Here is a 22,369-nt window from a genome sequence, read left to right on the forward strand (position 1 = left end):
TGGCGGCCATGTGTTTAAATCAACTTGAACCATTATCACAATCGTCCAAGATATGATTTGGGTACGTGAGCTGCCTAAATTGCAAGGATAAATGTGGCCTCTAGAGTGTTAACAATGTCAATGTTGACGACGCACGACGGATAAAGGCGATAACAAAAGCTCGCCATGAGCATGTTGTGCTCAGCTAAATATCAAAGTGTGTGACTAAGTGCACTTACCTTTTACTTGTCTACATTTCCTCACACCCAGTACAACCACAACAAGAATTAATGCTGCTCCGATTACTCCACCAATAGCACCACCGATTAGTGCAGCATTATTGGGTTTCTCTACAAAAATCTATTAATTTTTATTCGGGGTTTTAAATAAAAAACATATCAGTGTTTAGCAATTTGAAATGAAAACAATCTACAAACATCTATGCACTATAGTCACTAGAAAACTTGAACTTTCAAAGATAACACCACATACCTATTATTAACGTTGTAAATGAAATTGGCTCTGAATGTTCCGAACTTCCAATACTGTTCTCAGCAAGCACTTTGACCTGATAATCCGTTCCTGGTTGCAAACCTGTCAGTGTTATATTGGCGACTGTTGTCTCCATTGGTGCAGACCATTCATTGTCAGCTCTTCTCTTGAATAATACAAGAAAGGTCTGTGGATTTCCTCCGTCAAACCCTGGTGACCACATAATCACAGCGCTGTTTTCTGTCAAAGAACCCTCAATGAACTGCAGATTCCTAACAGGCTCAGGTTCGGCTGTAAGGAAAATGTTCGATTTAAAATAGCTCTACCAAGACTATTTAACTTGAATAATATAATGAACATCTTCTGTCATTGATCAACATTAGACAAGCTTTTCCAACACAGTATTCTTGTTTAGTCTTGTTCTTTAGTATAATGTTTAATGTCAGTCAGTTATCTTCGATAATAGGCAAAAAGACTTATTTAAAATATCAGTTAAGAAATGAATCTGTAGGAGTTAAAGTAATTGTGAACTGAAAAATTCTAAACAGAAAAAAGGTGCAACATATGACTGAAGAAAAAAAAGACTCATTGCTCATGCATAAATCCACAACAAAAATCTTTTCGGAGAAAAGTGCTTCATAATCAAAATGAAAGTGATTTGGTATTAATTGTTTTTTATGTTGTTGTTTATTCCTACCACCCCCATCTACATGTTTGACCCAATACAGACAAAACGTTCCTTTAAAAAATGTCATGAGTGTTTTTCCAAAACAAAACTTTACCTATGTTAACTCTACAACTAATATCTCATGTTTTTTTTTTTATTATTTGCAATATATTGAACCCATGTTTTATCATAATGTAAAAGTTCACACATTTCAATTTAATTATAAACGTATTGCGTGAGATATAGTATTGGCCATTTTATTGAGAGTGTATTCAGAATTCAGCCAGCAATAAATGAACAAGGCTTGGACAGTTCTGAAAGCATTTCAAGAGTCTCCAACCAATAAAACATCTTATCAAATTAAGATTGTGCTTAACCTTCCTATATCCCTTAACGTGCCCTTGTGTGATATTCCATAATAAAATCGAATGCATGTCACAAAAGTAAGATTTGTTGTTGTTGTTGTTTTATCTGCCCTCTTGCGAAGAAATGTTGCACATTAATATCACATTGCATTCAGGTGTATACCAAGTTTCATGACTATGCCGTATTTACTATTCCAGTTATTACAGTATTAAGTGTTGTCTTTTATATACATTTACCTGACTTTTGACCTACATGTATGAAGAAATAAGGGTACAGCCATAACTATGTCATTAAATTTCATGTTTACCAAGTATTCTAATTACACCTTACAGTCAATCTTGTTTTAAGAGACAACAAAAGGTAGTAACCAACATTGGTCTCTTAATAAAATGGTCTTTGAATGAAAAAGACAATTGTGGAAAAAAGTAAAATCAGCGTCAGTGTATAATTCATAGACCGATTATGTGACACAAATATCTTGTTCAACGTTTACATTATATGAAATAATCCAGATATAAGTTTTTTACCTTGTACTTTTATAACTATTAATAATCTAACAAAACATGGTTGCCGTTTTCGACTATAACTTTGTTTTAAGAATTTCGTAAATATAAACGTTCACCATTTTTGATGATATGCACGGGAAGTTGGTATATCGAAACTACTCGGCCTTTAGCGAAAAGCCGAAACAAATGTATTCATTGTTTCAAAGCTTATGCCGAATAATTACGATTGCAAATACTTGGGACTGCGCATGCGTGAATTAAGTGTTCAATATCAACGCTCCACCTTTGTTCTCAGTAAAAGATTCAAAAGGCGGAGCTATGCACGTGCTATTACACGGTTGGTTTATCCTGTTGAAAAAGACAAAGGAAGCTAATGTTACCGATGAGAAGGTGTTGTGTTATGGGCTCTTGACAGGAGGCGGCTTTCTTTTGATTACGTCAAACTGACGATAAATTGGCTATAAAGTTTGCCCCATAACGATCAACAGATTTTTAAATTGTATCACCACGTGGTTGCAAAATACTTGGACATCACAATACTAGAAAATCATCGGTTGCTGGTCGCGTAAGACATAAGTCCATTAATACAATGTCAAAATAGAGTAAAAACACTCGGGGGAATTCAAAGTGGTCGCATCAGACAAAGGTCACTTAATTCAAGTGGTCGCGTCCACAAGATTGTCTGCATTTTAGTTTGTGCGTCATGAACAACCTGACCATTACACAGAAAAAAAGATTGACAGACAAAAGGAAAAGTGTGTATACAATTTTTTTGTGAAAATTTCTCATGTGCATGTACTTTTTTAATTATAACAAAACTAAGTTGTGATCCATTACTTATAACAGGGAATACTTTTTGACCTCGGGTAAAAAGTGAAATAACCCCCTCAAATCCTTTCATACTATACCAAGTTTCATTAAAGTAACTTCAGTACTTTTGAAGAAAGTGAATGATCCAGTTTTGGGGACATAAGTGCTGACATACACGATGGATGAAGTGTAAACCTATAGTCCAATCTAGTGAAACCAGTAGAGGAAATATTTAGCTGCAGACTAAACCCTCTTTTTTCTAGTTATAGTTGTGTACAGCATATGGGTTAACATAACATCCGTCAAAGAGGATTAAAAGCATACGGCTATGATTTCATTTTTTAATGCACTTACTGCAGAGTGGAAACTGTATATCCATAAATATACGGAATGCACTGCCTACTGACGAAAGCATGGCATTCCTTCCTCTTGTCTATAAGCCCAGATAAATTTTACAGAAGACATTGTCAGATGATGGTCAACAATTGTTATCTTCACATGCCACTTTATCAATGAACATGGGAAGCAATGGGTTCATCAGAAAGAATGTTTACACTACACTTTTTTCCAAGATAACAGTAGCAGACACATAAGATTATAGCCAAGCTATGCTATGGACCAAATTAACATTAAAAAGGATAATAACTGTGAAAAAAATGAAACAAGGAGTAATGGTTCCTAAGCAATGCACTACCAATCATTGCGACAAACCTTCAAATTAAGTTCAACGCAAACACCACTAATGTTTGTGAAGATATTATGTAGACAAATTCAAGTTTAACAAGACCTGTGTTTGTGAAACACAATGTCCCCTTCTGCGATTTGAAGCCACACAGAAGCTATTTTAGAGAAAATTGCTAAGTCCAATGCCCACAAATCAATGGACCGGCGTGTGACAAAACTCACACTTTATCTGAACGTCATGTGGGTATACTCATATGCTTAAAATGAGCTAAATATCTGAAAGCATTACGTAACAAACCTCCTGAAAAATGTTATTATAGATACAATTTATAAGTCCAAGGCCAATAACTTAAAAAAATATCAATGGACCGGAACCAAATGTAAACTTCATCTGTTGGTTATGTAGGTAGACACACACACACACACCAGAAATCAGCTTAATATCTGAAAGCATTGCGTAAACAAAATCCGGAAAAAAGAAATTTTCAAAGTACAAGGCCCATAACTTCACCGAATATCAATGGAAGGCAACGTAAATCCCACTTTATCTGTAACTCATGTAGGTAGACTCACATACCAAAAATGAGCTACATATCTGAAAGCGTTGCGTAAAAAACTCTGGAAAACGGAAAATAAATCAAGTCCAAAGCCCATATCTTCGCCAAAAATCAATGGAATGGAACGGAACGAAACTCACACTTCATCTGAAGGTCATGTAGCAAGACTCAGATGTCAAAAATCAGCTCAATATCTGAAAGGGTTGCATAAATAACCTCCGGAAATCTGCATGCAGGCCGGACTGATGGACGGAGAGACAGGCTGCTATATGCCACCACTATAAAGGGGCATAAAAACTTATAGAAGAAAATAACCGTTACCAAGCAGGCCAAATGCCCTGGTTCGCTCACCTGAGACCCTATGAAAAGGTATTGATCTTATCTGCTTTCTTGACGTTTGTATGATAAAATTGACTTATATTAAACCTTGTTTTATGTTTACTCTTTTTAACAGTCATTTTATTTCGAGGCAGTGAAATATTTGAAACAAATGTTTTGCCAAAGTTTGAAAATAAGGCAAACAAGAAGGCTGTTAGTTGGTCGACTGTATTACATTCATGAAATAAAGTATTGAACCCATTGTATCAGGTTTTACCAGGAAACAGTATCATCGCATGATAGCAAGGTATTTATTGGAAAATGTTAAAACTCTCCAGAGAAATTTATGATAGTATAAAGACAAAATTGCTTGTTCACCGTGTTTCATAAAGTCTTTCAAGGAAAATTGGCCCACTCTCTGTATTTTGTTTAACTTACTGGAACCATTTTCGAACTCGAAGTGGATATCAATCAAACAAGTTTTATGAATTCCGATTTTATGACATGGCATTTCAAGTCAACATTCGGACCTACTTTGGACCCCAATTGACAGAGTATAGAACGTAGCCAAAATATCATATAGGCAACATTTAATGTAAATAATTCTGACCGATTCCCAATACTTTCGGCTAATAATGTCGCCTCTAAAGTGTTCAAAGTATAGAATGTTTAATACAGACATAACAAGAGCTGCATTTGTGAAACACAATACCCCAATGGCAATAATGCGCTTTGAAGTCCCACAGCAGCTATTGTAGAGAAAACAAGGCCCATAAGTAAGCCAAAAATCAATGGACCGAAACGAAGCTCAATTCATCTGTAAATCATGTAGGTAGACTCAAATAACAAAAATCAGCACAATATCTAACAGCTTCGCGTAAAAAGAATTCCGGAAAAAGGTTATAATACAGATACTTTCTAAGTCCAAGGCCCATATCTTCTCCAAAAATCAATGGACCGGAACAAATTTCACACTTCATATGTAGGTCATTTAGGTAGACTCACATACCAAAAATCAGCTCAATTTCTAAAAGCATAACAAATTCAGGAAAACAGGTATTATCCTGAAAATTCCTAAGTCCAATGCCCGTATCTTTGCCAAAAAATCAATGGACCAAAACGAATTTCACACTTCATCTGTAGGTCATGTCGGTAGACACACATACCAAAAATCAGCTCAATATCTGAAAGCGTTGTGTACAAAAACACAGGAAAACGGTTATTATATAGAAAATGCCTTTAACCAAGGCCAATTTATTCCGCACAAAACCATGAACCGATAGAATTTCACACTACATATGTAGGGCATGTATGTGGACTCGCATACCAATAATCACCTCATTATCTTTAAGAGTTGCATAAAAACATCTGGAAAACGATTATTGTATAGAAAATTTATATATACAATTTTGTCTCAAATCTCCATGCCTTTTACTTTCTATTGATAGAAGTTCTTACCTTGGAATATAGCCCTTAAAAATATTACTTCCCTTGTCAAAAATGACCTTGTACCTACCAAATGATAAATAAAAAATATCCCCATTTAAAGCTTATTACTTCCCTTGGCAAAAATCAGTCAAAGGCCTGTATCTTCGTAAAAAACAACTGACCAGAACGAATTTTACACTTCATCTGTAGGTCATTTAGGTAGACTCACATACCAAAAATCAGCTCAATATCTTAAATCGTTGCGTAAAAAGCAGAACGCCGCACGGACAGACGGACAGAGTGTGACTGCTGTATGCCACGCTACTGGGCGCATGAAATCAGCCCAATATCTGAAAGCCTTTCGTAAAAAAAACTCCATAAACAGTTATTTTTTAGACAATTTCTAAGTCCCAGGACATCAACGTCGCCGAATTTTAAACTTCATCTGTATGTCATGTAGGGAGACTCACATACCAAAACTCAGCTCATTATCGTAAAGCGTTGAATAAAATCCTCCTGAAAACGGCCATTATAGAACAAAGTCTGATAAAATCAGCTCAATATCTGAAAGTATTGCGTACACATTTGTATTTCCTCCGCTGCCAATTTACCCACAATAATAAAATAAATAGTCGGAGACAATTTTCACAAACCTAATAATAAAGCCAAACTTGCAAACTGGTTTGACCCAGTAAAACCAAATGTGGTTGTAACAACGCAACGTTTCGCGCAAAAAATCGGGTTTTGTTTGATAAAGTTACCTAATTTACGCATGTCCATAATGCACTTTACTTGTACTTCTGGAAAATGGCCATTATTTGTGTTTATGAAATTGTTAAACATATTTGACGTTAGTATTGGTAAGATTTTGTTCTTTAAGATAGAAATTGAGATTATATTGAATTATTGGATGACGAAAAGAGTCACATATTATATATAAACTGATTGAAACAGAAGGAGTTATACGTTTGACTACATACGCATTTGAGAATCTTTGTTGGTAATTTGAATCACAGGTGGTTAGCTCAACTCAACTCTCAACTCAAACAATTTTATTGAAGTAAATACAGGCCACCGGCCCAAAAATACACAATATACACAATTTTTATACAATCACATAGTTGCCTTGTAACTATTTATATCCATATTTAATTATACATTTTTAGATAAATATATAAATACATGTAAATTGATGTTGTTTCACATGTAGATATACATATAAATGCAAAGTTATGAATTGATGTTGTTTAACAGATGGTATACAAAACTTTATGGATAATTTCATCATTATTTGATCCCATTAATGAATACAAATCAGATATTGAACATCCCCCATGGTACCAATTAAAAAGATATTGGGTACGGATGTCTCTGTGTTTAAAAACAATAGAAAAATGCATGAAACTCACAATCAATAACACGTATATTATTATTATCCAGACAAAATAACATAGTCTATCATCAAATGGGATATTTGATTGTCTACCAATCTCAATATTTAATTTGTGATTAGAACATCTAAATTTAGAAAATGCAATTTTATGTTTATATGGTATGTTTTCTAAGGTAAGATATATTTCAGTATTTAGCATTGTTTTGTAATACATGTAATGGTGACAGCGAGAGAATTGTTTTTATCACTTTGCCAGTTTTGAGTATAACAATCAATAATACGTTGGCGAAAGTGTCCAATGAATAAATTAACATCACCAATATCTTGACTTATCCATACATTCCCATAGCCATAACGAAATAGCATTGTTTGACTTTTGAAGCCCAACATTTTCCTCCGGAGTCATCAAGCCCTTTTAACATTATATAACATTGTTAAGGGTATCTATGAATAGGCATAGTTAGTAACGTGCACCAATATTTTTTAAAATTGACAAAGTAGGTAACACATAATGGGAGACGTCCGCATTCACCATGAACAAGACATGTGTGAGTAGGTTTTTTAACATGCAAAATTCGTTTACAAAATTTGTTATGTACAACTTCAATTGATTCAATATACTCGTAACCCCATATTTGTGATCCATAACATAGAATTGGTTAGATCATACTATCAAGCAATATAAATCATTCTTTAGTCGGGAAATACCCAAATGATTTTTTATAGTTGTAAATAGAAAAAAACTGCTTTTTGTGCTTGTGCACTTAGTTTTTTATGTGTAGCGCTCCATGATAATTTGGTGTAAACATTAATCCCATGAATTTATAAATAGATGTAGTATTTATTCGCGTGACCCGGTAACTCCAAGGTTCGTAATGTCTTAAAGGTCCACCGTTTCTAAATACAATTATTTCTGTTTTTTGTAGATTAATTTCCATTCCAGTTAAAGCACAAAATTCGTTAATAACGTTTAATTGCTGTTGTAATTAAATTGCTGTTTCGGCACAGCTATCTACATCATCGTCGAACATTAGACATATAAGGTCGTGGATTTCATTAGTAATGAATATTCCAGATCCACATTTCTCTCGTAACATCGTAGATAATTCATCGATAAATAATGTAAAAATCGTTGGACCGGTTTTATCACTTTGCCTGGTTCCAATATTGCATTTAAAAAATTCTGTTATGTTAACATGTGAAAACAAAGAGTGTCCGTCGGGTTGGATTTTCGTATTGAATTTTAACGCATGGATACAGCGATGTATACATATTAAAACATTTAAAAAGTTCCATGTATGCCTTTTCTTTGTAGGGACTGGAAGAGTACTTGATGATTGATTTTATCGAAGGCTTTGCGGAAGTCAATGTATAAACAATAAAATCTACCTCATTTTTTGACAGATATTTTTGAGCTACAGCCTGTAGACAGAATATATTATCGATAGCTGATTAACCAGTACGAAAACCTGACTGTGATTCATCAATTTTATTGTTGGTTTCTGCCCAATCGTACTCTCGTTTATTAATGACACTCGTGAAGATTTTATACATTGTATTTGTAAGGGATATTCCACGATAGTTTTCTGGCATATGTGTTGGTCCTGATTTATAAATAGGACAGATAATACTTTTCCCCCATGAATTCGGGAATTCTTTGGTTTCAAAAATGTTGTTAAAAATCTTAACAAGATATGGTGCTAAAATGTCAAAAGTATATTTATAACATTCTGATGGGATGCCGTCTATACCACAGCTTTTGCCATTTTTCAGTTTTCTAATGGCATCTTCGACTTCTGATAAAATGATTGGTGAATTAAGGGATATTGTATTAGGCGCAGGATCTACAGCTATATCGTCTAATAAAATGGGTGGTGGGTTATTATCATATAGTAAATCAGAGAAATAATTTCGCCAATCATTTTGACTTATACTTATGTCAGTGCATATTTTTTGTTTTGCTTGTTTAATTTTTGTCCACAAATAATTTGGGTCATTGCGGTTATTAATAAGTTCCCGTCTGTTTTCTGTTTGGAATTCCCGCATTTTGTTATTGCAGTAATTTTAAAATGTGTTTCTGCGATTTTTGTATTTCCTTAGAAATATTAATGAATTGGAAAGCCGAAATTTCCATAAAAACATATATTTCTGCATTTTAAGAAAGTTACAATTTTCGTCCAACCATTTCGGTTGTTCGTCTCTCATCCTCGGAGACTGTGACATAACTTCGCCAGCTTCGTGATAAAATGACGTAATTTTATCAATAGCTGCATTAATGTTTTCATCTATAATGTTAATCAATGTTGGCTGTTTTTATCAAACAAACTTTTTAAGCGATCTAGAAAGACATGTTCAAATTTACTCCTCCATTTATACTTTTTAAAATACGAGAATTTACCTTGGTTATTTCTGACAATATTTATGTCATCAATATACTTCATATTCATATGACATGTAATCGGAAAATGATCGAATTCGCCACGGCTAAGCACTTAAAAATCGTTAATATGATCGAATAATTCAGATGATGCAATCATATAATCAACCACACTAGCTCCATCGTTTGAGATACACGTAAATTGACCATCTTTGTTTCCTGGGAATCGTCCATTTAAAATATGAGTATCAAAAACACAGCACATATTTACAAGAGATCTGCCAAAATTGTTTATCCAAAATTAATCTTTGTTTGCTCGTGGTATGTCGAATAAACTACCTTCGTAATCGACTTCTCCAAAAATGTAATCTAAATTGTCATATTGTATAAAATCTATAAAATCTCTTGTTCTTGGATTAAAATCACCTGCTAAAAATATCGATGCGTTTGGGTATAGGAGTTTTAACTCTTCTAAATTTGAGAATACAATCGATATACCATTCTTTTCATTTTGTGAGTCATATATAGGGGACCCTTCTGGTCAAACGTATGCACAATACATGATAATATCATTTGATTCAAATATAGATGAACATTTGAGATATAATAAAATACAGTCAGAAAATGAGTTCATAATACGGGTCACAATATTAAGTTTCATTAAATGGCTTCTGACAAAAACGCACACCCGCCACTATTTCGAATACTATTTATCCCCACGCTTTTTGAAAAAAAAGTGGGGATATTGTGGTGATCTCCGCCGTCCGTCCGTCCGTCTGTCCGTCCGTCCGTCTGTCCGTCCGTCCTGGCCACTATCTCCTCCTACACTAAAAGCACTAGAACCTTGAAATTTACACACATGGTAGCTATGAGCATATGTGCGACCCTGCACTATTTGGAATTTTGATCTGACCCCTGGGTCAAAAGTTATAGGGGTTGGGGTGGGGCCGCGTCAGAAATTATCACTCATTTTTTTAGGTTATTTTACATTTACTTCTTTATTTCTACACCGATTCACTTCAAATTGATACTGGACCTCACCTATGACAATACGGTCAATCTCAACCATGCATGGCCCCATTCCCAACCCTGGGGCGCCCCGCCCACATAGGCCACACCCACCAAAAATTTCCATTTACTATAATTTTTTCATTTCTACACGGATTCACTTCAAATTGATACTGAACTTTTGTTATGACATTAGGGTCAATCTCAACTATGCATGGCCCCAATCCCAACCCTGGGGCGCCCGCCCACATAGGCCACACCCACCAAAAATTTCCATTTACTATAATTTTTTCATTTCTACACGGATTCACTTCAAATTGATACTGAACTTCTCTTATGACATTAGGGTCAATCTCAACTATGCATGGCCCCATAACCAACCCTGGGGCCCCGCCCACATAGACCACACCCACCCAAAATTGCCTTTACTATAATTTCTTCATTTCTACACCGATTCACTTCAAATTGATATTGAACTTCTCTTATGACAATACAGTCAATCTCAACTATGCATGGCCCCATTACCAACCCTGGGGCGCCCCGCCCACATAGACCACACCCACCCAAAATTGCCTTTTACTATAATTTCTTCATTTCTACACCGATTCACTTCAAATTGATACTGAACCTCTCTTATGACAATACGGTCAATCTCAACTATGCATGGCCCCATTACCAACCCTGGGGCGCCCTGCCCACATATGTCACACCCACCCAAAATTGCCTTTTACTATAACTTCTTCATTTCTACACCAATTCACTTCTAATTGATGATGAACTTCTCTTATGACAATACGGTCAATCTCAGCTATGCATGGCCCCATTACCAACCCTGGGGCACACCTAGGTCAAACATTCGGCGTGGGGATACGCGTCGGCCTCTGCCGCGCCATTTCTAGTTAAACTTAAATTTCTTACATGATCGAAACAAATATACGAGTCCAAAATTGTATTAAATTCCCAGATACTTTTACCCCATGTTTCACTTAAATGAACTATATCAAATGACCTTAAAAATGATTTAAATTCTGCATTATCTACATGTTAACTTAAACCAGCAACATTCCAACTAACAAAACTAAAATTAAACTGGTTTTTATTGCTATTTATAACATGTGCATGACCTCGGCCGTTTTCCTAGTCCATGACAGAAAACGTCAGAAAATATGTCATCTTCTCCTAGGTCCGTGTTGTGAGCGATTGGTCGGTTTCTGTTCGGTGTTACGCGTCGCGCTTCTACGTCATGAATCACGTGGTTGGTATCCAATCCGTGCTCTGAGTTAATGTTGTTGGTGGGTTCGTCATTTGGAAGATCACGTGGAAATGAACGTGGTCGAAACCCTGATCTCCGTTTACCGACAGTTATTATTGATTGTGTTGAAACTTGAAACTTGCTAATTTGATGAAACGCCTATTTATATAATTATATTCAATGGCGTTGTACAAAACATATATATGTACATAATATTGATAAAAAATAAGAGGTATTGATAATATTATGCAACATTAATTAAAGGATTAATGATCTAAATATGTGTGACATAAATAATAATACTGTAAGAAACTTGAGCAATAAAACAATACCGGCTAAACTATTAAAACACAGTAAAAGTAAAATATTATGTAATAAATTGATATAACTAGGGTTAAGACAATAATTATAATGATTTTATGAGCAAATATTTGGCAACATAAAGACACTGTTTTTCATTAATTAAAAGGATACGTAAAAGGATATTTCTGCACTCTGGCTGTCGGATCCCACAGCTTTTTGTCACCTGTCACCCTGAAGGACACTTCTTTTGGGTTTTAACCTTATTTGAACTATCCTGACTACAAATCACAAATAGACTGACCAAGTGTGACTACAAGACACAACTTGAAGGTTAAAAATACAGTGTGACTATAAGACACAACTTGAGGGCCTAAGCGTGATTAAAAGACAGCTGGTTGATGTAACTCAATCATTGAGCAAAGAAACCCTAATGATTCTTGGTTAACAGTCACTTGTACAATAAATATCCTTTTCGAGCAAAGAAGCCCGCAAAATTCTTTAATTTCTTGGTCCTCAGAGTCCTAGTGACAAATAAGCCCGTGCAACTGAGTCTCGATTTTTTTTTAAATCACAGGTATTCAAATTGAAATAGGTTGTAAAAGTCTCTGAAGAGAAATGTTTTCAAATTCCTTTTGAAAATGTCTATTGAGGCGGAAGTCCGGATGCTTGATGGAAGGTCATTCCACAGTATCGGACCAACAACTCCGAAACTCCTGTCCATGAATGTTTTTCTCTTTGCGCGTTTCACATCATAACATCCGTTATACAAGACGGTAGATCGTAGGTTACGTGCTGGTACTTTTTCTTTTAAAAGTTCAGTGAGGTATTTTGGCGCGTGACCAACAGAACAATTATACATGAAGGCCAGTTATTTGAATGTTATCCTTGCCTTTACTGGTAGCCTATGAAGTTCATATAAAGCATCTTTTGAACTGTCATATTTCTGTCGGCCGAGTACCAATTTGGCACACATGTTTTGGATACGTTGCATTTTGTTTATTTCACATTGAGCTGTTCCATACAATATCAGATTACAATAATCCAGATGGGATATTACCAAAGACAAAACAAGTATTTCTGTTGCTTCTTTTGTTAAGTATTTCCTTATGTTTTTTATTTTAAGGTAGTAGTACATAGCTGTACGACACTTAATTTTGATGTGTTCTTTAAAATTTAGTGTTTCGTCTAAATATGCACCCAAATACCGTATGCATTTTTCTGCTTTAACAGTGTCACCAGCAATATCTATTTCTTTAGATTGACATTTATTTAATTGGGGTCTACTACCGAACATGATGAATTCCGTTTTTGATGCGTTCATTTTCAGTTTATTCTCGTTCATCCAGTTGTTAATAACGAGTGCACAACTTTCAAGTTTTTGAATTGCAGTTCTTTCAACAGAAGAAGATGTAGGTTTGAATCGCTTGTTTGCGGTGTGGTCGTCTGCAAAACCGTAGACTGTGATGGAGGCAGGAACGACATCAAACAGTGTTCCAGCGTACGTCAGGTAGAGCCATGGACCAAGACAACTACCCTGGGGGACACTACACTCCAAAGAACGTGCCGCCGATAAAGCTGAATTAACACTTATGCGACAACTTCTTGGACGAAGATACGAGTCTATCCAGTTTAGTGCCGTGCCACATGCACCGTATTGTTTTTGCAATACGTCTAGTAGAGTGTCATGGTCGACTGTATCAAAGGCAGCACTCAAATCAATGGCGATAAGTGCTGTAACCTCTTGTTCCTACATAACTTTGAGTATATCATTGACTAGTCTAAGTAAAGCAGATTCACAAGAATTGAATTGTCTGTAGGCTGACTGATTTTTTGGAAGGAGATTGTTTTCGTTTACGTGTATATTGAGTCTAAACAGAGCAGCCTTTTCAATCACTTTCGATAGAAATGATAAGTTGCTCACTGGTCTATAGTTGGCATAACTCAGGTCTAGTCCAATTTTCTTAAGAAGTGGTCTTACTATTGCCTGTTTAAATTTTGAAGGAAAAACTCCTTGACTCATAGAGAGATGAACCAATTTTGTCACGAACGGTAGTAACTCGTTTAACAAGAGCACCGCCTTGCGGGTGCAGACCGTTCATCTATTTTCTTTTTAAAGGTGAAGGGACTCTCATTTTCAATCACAAAGGAGGGAGGGGCGGAGTGAAGAGGGGTGTATAGTGTGGGGGTGTTGAATTTATCACATTATCTTCCAAAAATGCGAAAAAAAACGCGAAAAAAAAATCGAGGGGGGTGGGGGGATTTTTGGGTGCGATGGTTGGACGTTATTTTAAACATAAAATAATAAAAATAAATATTTGTGTTTTTTAACCTTTTCTAAAAAAAAAAATTGCGGGGGTGGGGTGGGGGGGTAAAGTGTGAGGGTGTGGTGGTAATTTGTGAGATGATCTTAAAAAAAAACAATTAGGGGGGGGGGGATTCGGGTGGAGGGAGGGGGGGGGGTGGGGGGATTCTTGGGTGCGATGGTTGGACGGTCATTCTAACACAAAATAATGAAAATAAATATTTGTGTTTTTTAACCGTTTAAAAAAAAAATTGGCGGGGGGTGGGGTGGGGGGGTATAGTGTGAGGGTGTGGTGGTCATTTGTGAGATGATCTAAAAAGAAAAAAAATAGGGGGGTGGGGGGGTAGGGCACAGGGGATGGTTTGGGTGGAGTCTATTGTGGTATGTCAGGTAAGAGTAGTTTTGTCAAAGTATCAATCAAATCTAATCATAAATAAAGAAGTTATGGCAATTTAAGCAAAATTTAATAATTTGACCTTGAGAGTCAAGGTCATTAAAAGGTCAAGGTAAAATTCAACTTGCCAGGTACAGTAACCTCAGGATAGCATGAAAGTATTTGAAGTTTGAAAGCAATAGCCTTGATACTTAAGAAGTAAAGTGGATCGAAACACAAAATTTAACCATATATTCAAAGTTACTAAGTCAAAAAAGGGCCAATATCCCGTAAAAATGACAACCAGAGTTATGCAACTTGTCCTTTTACTGTACCCTTATGATAGTTTGCGAGTGTTCCAAGTATGAAAGCAATATCTATGATACTTTAGGGGTAAAGTGGACCAAAACACAAAACTTAACCAAATTTTCTAAGTATAAAAAGGGCACATAATTCTGTCAAAATGCCAGTCAGAGTTACATTACTTTGCCTGCACAGTCCCATTATGATAGTTAATAAGTGTTGCAAGTATGAAAGCAATAGCTTTGATACTGTAGGAATAAAGTGGACCTAAACACAAAACTTAACAAAATTTTCAATTTTCTAAGTATAAAAAGGGCACATAATTCTGTCAAAATGCACGCCAGAGTTATCTTACTTTGCCTGTCCAGTCCCCTCATGATAGTAAGTAAGTGTACCAAGTTTGAATGCCATAGCATTGATACTTTCTGAGAAAAGTGGACCTAAACGCAAAACTTAACCAAAATTTTCAATTTTCTAAGTATAAAAAGGGCACATAATTCTGTCAAAATGCACGCCAGAGTTATCTAACTTTGCCTGCCCAGTCCCCTCATGATAGTTAGTAAGTGTACCAAGTTTGAATGCAATAGCATTGATACTTTCTGAGAAAAAAGGACCTAAACGCAAAACTTAACCGGACGCCGACGCCAACGCCGACGACGACGCCGACGCCAAGGTGATGACAATAGCTCATATTTTTTTTTCAAAACATAGATGAGCTTAAATAATTTCAGTACTCTTGTTGGCAATGCATCTAGTTCGCATCATTTTGTTTGAAGATGATTGATGATCTTTTTCACTTCATCTTGGGTTAGCTCCTCGAACATACCGAAACATGGTACTTCCTTGTGATCGGGTGTGAATTTTTCGAAACTTGCAAGGGTATCTCGAATTTTGTTAATTTTATCCAGGAAGTGATCGGCAAAATTTTCAGCTATCGCGGTGTCGCTTTCACCTTCCGGCATAGGGTTATCAGTATTTTTTCCTGTTAATTCTAATACAAACTTGTAGAGTTTTTTAAAATCCCCGTGAAAATCGATTACTTTTTGACTAAGAGATCGTTGCTTCTCTGCATTCAACTCGAAAGTGTATTTATTTCTGGCATTTTTGAAAAGTTCATATTGGTCTGGTTCTTTGTATTTTCTCCACATGCGTTCCAGTTTGCGTGTTTTGCGTTTTAGTTCAAGAATGTTTTCATTAAACCATGGTTTTGGTGCACGACAAATTTTGTTTTTCTCAATGTATGGAGCGTGTTTATCAAGAATTCTAGAGATTTCATCTTCAAATTGCTCTACAAAAGTATCTACTTTGTCTGCTGTAATTGACATTTCATTGAGGTCGTTAGTAAATGCTGAGTGGTCTATGTTTTTAAAATTTCGAAATTTTATTGTTTGACACTTGATATTTTCTTTTTGCACTTTGGTAACGACTTTAACTACACAATGGTCCGAAAAGAAAGGGCCTGGTTCACACGAATTGATTTCAATACAATTTGTAGCCTCAGAGATTACTAGGTCGAGTGTATTTCCCTCTGTGTGTGTGCTGAAATAAACATGTTGTTCCAAACCCATTGCTACAGGAGAATTCTTGAATTCAGTCACAACACTGTTAGTTTTGTTGACATGCAAGTTGAAATCTCCAAGAATCATAAGATTTGAATAGTTGGGTACAATTTCCTCCATGAATTCGAACAATTCTGTTAAAAATTGATGTTCAGTCCCTAATGATTGTGGTCTGTAAACGCCAATTACATTAATTGTAATGTTTTTGAGAATCAGTTGCCATATACCATGCTCAAATGTCCGGGTATAACTACTTGACACTTTTCGTAAAGTAACCCCAGTCCGACAAGTTAAAGCCACTCCGCCGCCTGTTCTATTTGAACGATTTACAGTACTCATTGTGTAACCATTTTGATTTAAGTCTGAGGTATCTATTTGGTGTTGCTTTTCATCTGAGAACCAGGTTTCTGTGAATACTGCAAAGTCGATTTTTTCTTATCTCAGATATTGACCAATAAAAACATCTTTGTTTCTGACAACAGAATGACAGTTCAATATAAGACAAGATATTTTTTCGTTTAGACCATTTAGTGTATTGCATTTCTTGGGGTATGAGAGGTTGTTTAAGTTTGCATCTGAAATGTTGTGTGTGCTGTGTCTTTTCAAAGATGTTACAGTTGGAATTTGTGATGGTAAACTTTGTAGATTATTTAAATTTACTCCACTATTTGTGTCCCATACACGCAACTCTTGATCTCTACCGCAGCGGGTACCTCTATATTTCAAAAGATTGTATTGCTTTAAAATGGCTAAAGTTCCTTAATTTGGTATTGTATGATTTCTCGATACTGCAGATAAATCCAATAATTCGTCCCTATTATAACTTATCAGACACATTGTGAAATGTGTTGAGTCGCTGTATTTGTATACCGTGTCATTGATTATCAATTTGTCGTAACGAATGACTGCGTAGTTACCCTTCGACCGTTCGGACATCATGCGTTCTCCAAGGTGTTTTCTTTGTTGACGGATTATTTCACTATAATCCTGTTCAACAGAGAATGCATGATTTTTCTGAAGTAGGGTATTTTCCCGGTTTAAGATGTGTTCACAGTCCTTGTATTTCACGAATTTTACTAGTATTGTACATTTGTTTGGGTCACGTGACTTAATTCGATGTGCTCTTTCAAATTCAAAAACGTCTGCTTGTTCCCCAAAATTAAGCGTTTCCTTTAAAAACGATCGTATTTTAGATTCTGAAATGTCCGAATTTTTCTTGTAGACTTCCATTTATACCATTAAAACGAAGATTGTTCCCACGTGACTGGTTTTCAATGCGGTCTAATTTTTGTTTCATAAAGTGCATTTCTTCCCGAAGATGTTCGTTATCTTGCCGTAATCGTTCGTTATCATGTTTTAAATCGTTGACAGATGTAAATAGCTGATCAATCTTTGAGTTTATTCATATATATATTTATATACATGAATCTCCAGTTGTAAAGACACACCTTCGCATTGGACCAATGAAATCACTCGTGTGTTTAAAATGTCAGTTAATTGACAGTAAGTCTTGATGCATAATGTAACGACAAGAACGGTTGTAATGTTTTTTCATACGTTTTATTAAATTATGGTATCGAGGTACATGAACTTTGTAGGGAAGATGCCCTTTACACCGTGAAGATTTCAGTCTTAAAGACTGCATGACCATTGTCAACTGGGTCATGCAAGTTGTGTATCGTGTTATTTCTTAAAAGTTGACCCAGCATTTGTTAAACTATTGCAAGACATTACATTTACAGAAAGTAAATTCATTTCTGCGTTGAATAACACAGAGATCGTAAAAATCGCTGCACAATTGATGAAGATATGGCTGTTCAAAGCGATGCACCCTGTTTTGGGGTGATTTTGAGTTATATATATATATATATTTATATATATTTATATATATTTATATTTATATATATTTGGTAGTGAATTTGTTTTTCATAAAAGTTCATTTTTCGTTATAATATGTTTATTTATCATTCAAAATGATGTTTTCACTAATTAATATCATAGCCACACGCTAACCACCTGTGATTTGAATATGGAATATTTGTTCTACTCAATTTGTAAGCAAGTTATGATTTCTTTGAAAATGATTGTTTATTATGTGATGTGATATGTTGTTAAGATGTTCTTTAATGCTCAAACGTTGTTGTTTGTATTATTATTATTAAGTTATTTATTTACACTTATTGATACCAAAAACAGCCATACTGGTTAACGTGGTGGTTTTTTGGTAAAAGTCAAATCGCCCTTTAAATAGTGTTTGGTTTGACAATCAAGCAAAACTTGAATAATTTGATGATGATCTTTTTCATTATTTTAGCATCCCAATCCGATCATTTTAATAAGTAATGTAATTTTTGAGGATATGTTTAGTAAAGTCACTTTTTAACATCTGTTTTTATCTTAAATTACATATGCACAATATTTCTTATAATTTACAGTTCTAGACTATATTTTATTTTAAGTTTTATTGTCTCATTCTACGGCCTATTTCAACCTAAATTTCTCATAAACAAAAGAATAAAATTGTAATGGCCTAACATTCAAAATAGAGACAGTAGACAGATTAATTATTGTAATATGTTGCAACCACTTGTGAGAGTATTAAATTTGGTAGCATGAACCAAATATTTTTAAACATAGGTAATTGATGACAAATAAGTTCAGACATAATATTTAGGGTTTAAGAAAGCGTTTGTCGTTTTGTTTTAATAGATTACTCTGATATATATTATATTTTTCAAGACATTTTTGGTAACAAGAGGTTACCAACTTTAAAAAATGTTATTTTTTAAAAACCAAAACCTGGAATTATGATATGACTGGATGAAATGCACACATTCTTCAAAACATGTATAATTATTATGTATAATAATATTGTTTATTCCTGAAAATGTATCACCTCTCACAAATACCACTTTTGATCAGAAAATTCATACAGAATGATGTTACGTTTTTTTTTGTTTTTATATTTCAATAAACATTAGTCTCTTTTCCTGTTTATTCAGCCACACGTTCTTCTCAGCCACTTAAATATTTAAATATTGACCTTTTTTACTGAATGAACACATTTTCAACACTTTGAGTGAGGCATTTACTGAAACATTTAATGTAGTAACAACAAATAAAGCCAAATAAATTTAGATACAAGGTAGGTACTTCCTTCCTAACATAACCATTTCAGGCGGACACCCTAGCAACCCTGATTTGTTCACATCTTCCTATGAATCTGTTATGTCATCATTTTATCGAAAAACATTTAATGTGTGTACTAATTTTTGAATAAATCAATGAAGTGATAGTGTTATTGACTAATAAAACCAACATACTGATTATATGGCAATATTTTCAAAATAATTGGCATTTGATATTAAATGCGTAATATTTACCTAAATTTTTTCAAACTATATATACAATTGACATTATTTAACGAAAAAACACCATTTATGTAATAGAAGTTTCTAAATAAGAATACGTTACCCAAGTTTTATCAGATATGTGTGATAATTTCAAAAGAAGTGGGTGGCCGAGCAGTAGAACATGATGAAACTATCCGATAGAAAGATGAACTAAAATATGATTTTTTTCAATATTTTATGCACTGACGTTGAGCCTTGAGGCGTATTTTTGAGAAATTAATCAATGAATCAAGGAAATATTACTTTTAAATCATTTGTGTATTGGTATTCAACACTTTCGTGGAAGAATATTTTCAAGTTAACATCAGAATATTAACGAAAACGTATCTGCTGAAATTTTCCGAGTGGTTACGGAAGTTACCGATCATAGGTTTCCGAAAAATAATATGTCGCGGTTTCCGCAAAACACTGTGGTCTCGCCAAACAATTTTGGTGTTACTGACTATAACTGGTGGATAAATCTATGATTTTGATTTGCATTTGATAACATGATTATTTCAAGGCTTATGAACTTAAAATATGAAAGCTATTCTGTCTTTTGGCATATGTCTGTCAATGCATCTGTACGATCGGTATATTCCGTAACCACTCGTTAAATTGTACCAGACACAAATTATTGTTTTCCACAAATATTCTACCACTTTCTCGTTCAATGCCATCCAATAAATAATTGTTTTCAGAAAAGAACACTGTCTATAACGGAGAAACAAGAGGGCCTGAAAGGCTAAAAGTCGCTCACTTGAGATACAAAGGAACTGATCCGTTCAGTGTAGCCCATGATATAATTAGAACAAATGTTCTGACAAAGTTTCATGAAGAGTGTACTATAAATGTAACTTTAAAGTGCTAACAAGCTTATTCTATAGCCATATAAGGATCCATTAACCGACCCCTTGCGGCCAATTTTTTCTACAGACTGGAAGAATTTTCAAACTAATCCAAGATACCATTTAAACAAATGATTCTTGCCAAGTTTCATGAAGACATAAATGTGACTTTGAGAGTGTTAACAAGTTTTAACTAAAGCCATATAAGGATAAATGCCCCCGGGTGGCCTTTTTTTCAACAACCGGAACCATTTTCAAACTCGTTCAAGATAATCTTCTGAACAAGTTTCATTTTTATAAGAAAAAAATTTGGCCTCTAGGTTTTACTATTGCCATATAAGGAAAATTGCCCATTTTTTTCAACAAACCGGAACTATTTTCAAAGTCGTCCAAGATATCATTATGACAAATATTCTGAAAAAAGTTCGAGAAGATCGGATAAAATGTGGACTCCAGAGTGTCAACAATGTTTTACTATAGCCATATATGTCAAAATGCCCTGCTGCCTAGGCGCCAGCCAGCCACCTTTTTCAACAAATCAGAACAATTTTCCAAGTTATCCAAGATATCATTAGAAGAAATATTCTGAGCAAGTTTTATGAAGATAACACAATAAATATTGGCTCTAGGGTGTTAACAAGGTTTTACTATAACCATATAAGAAAAAATGCCCCGACCCCTGGAAGCCATGTTTTTCAACCAACCCAAAAACACTTTCGCACACTTTTAAGATATAATTGGGACAGAAGTTTTATGAAAATCGAACAATAAATATGGCCTCAAGAGTGTAAACAAGGTTTCACTATAGCCATATTAGGAAAACTGCCCCGCCCCTGGCGGCCATGTTTTTCTAACTCATTTAAGATATCATTGGGACTAAAAGTTGCGACAATGTTTCATCAAGATCGGACAAAAAATGCGGCCTCTAGAGTTTAAACAAGGTTTTATTATAGCCATATGCGAATAAATGACCCGCCGCCTGGCGCAATATTTTAATCAACCGGAACCAATGTGCAATATAAAGAAGTGAAACTCCAGCTGCTGGAGCAGTATTGAATTCTCAGTATATACAATTAGTTGGTCCTTTAATTTAGGCAAGTGACCAATTGCCAAAACAGTACAAAACAGCACAAAACAGCACAAAACAACACAATACAAAACAACATACATAACACATAAAAGAATAAAGCTGGGGTCACCGCCTTGGAACGGTCAATGCAAAGCATTGGGGGTTTAAACCGGTTTAAGAGCGCTCACCCTCACACTTGGTCCAGCAATATTCATGATACATTTAAGTGTACATAAAATTTAACATCATGGCATTGCAACTCAAATTAAACAATAATAAAAGGGAATTAAAACGCATTCAATTTAATTACCATTTAATTACTCAATGGTAGGTAAGAGACCAGAGCAATAGAGCTACAACTTTTTGAGGAACGATGTGTCAAC

The 22,369-nt window shown here is 34.9% G+C and overlaps 1 protein-coding gene across 4 annotated transcripts in view; it reads right to left on the reverse strand.

Annotated features, from left to right (window-relative positions):
* Positions 1–22,369, reverse strand: part of LOC127856292 (nephrin-like) — an 83,633-nt gene that overhangs the window by 19,786 nt on the left and 41,478 nt on the right. For all 4 annotated transcript variants that reach the window (XR_008037946.1, XR_008037947.1, XM_052392402.1 and 1 more), the window contains exons 11-12: positions 472–762; positions 219–329 (exon numbers count right to left, since the gene is read on the reverse strand). Coding sequence is in view for 2 of the 4 variants with exons in the window: in XM_052392402.1 (XP_052248362.1) it covers positions 219–329; positions 472–762 (402 nt within the window). In the remaining 2 variants the exon portion in view is untranslated. The remainder of the gene's footprint in view (positions 1–218; positions 330–471; positions 763–22,369) is intronic.

The sequence above is a fragment of the Dreissena polymorpha genome, chromosome 13, assembly GCF_020536995.1.
Source record: "Dreissena polymorpha isolate Duluth1 chromosome 13, UMN_Dpol_1.0, whole genome shotgun sequence".
Lineage (NCBI taxonomy): Eukaryota > Metazoa > Mollusca > Bivalvia > Myida > Dreissenidae > Dreissena > Dreissena polymorpha.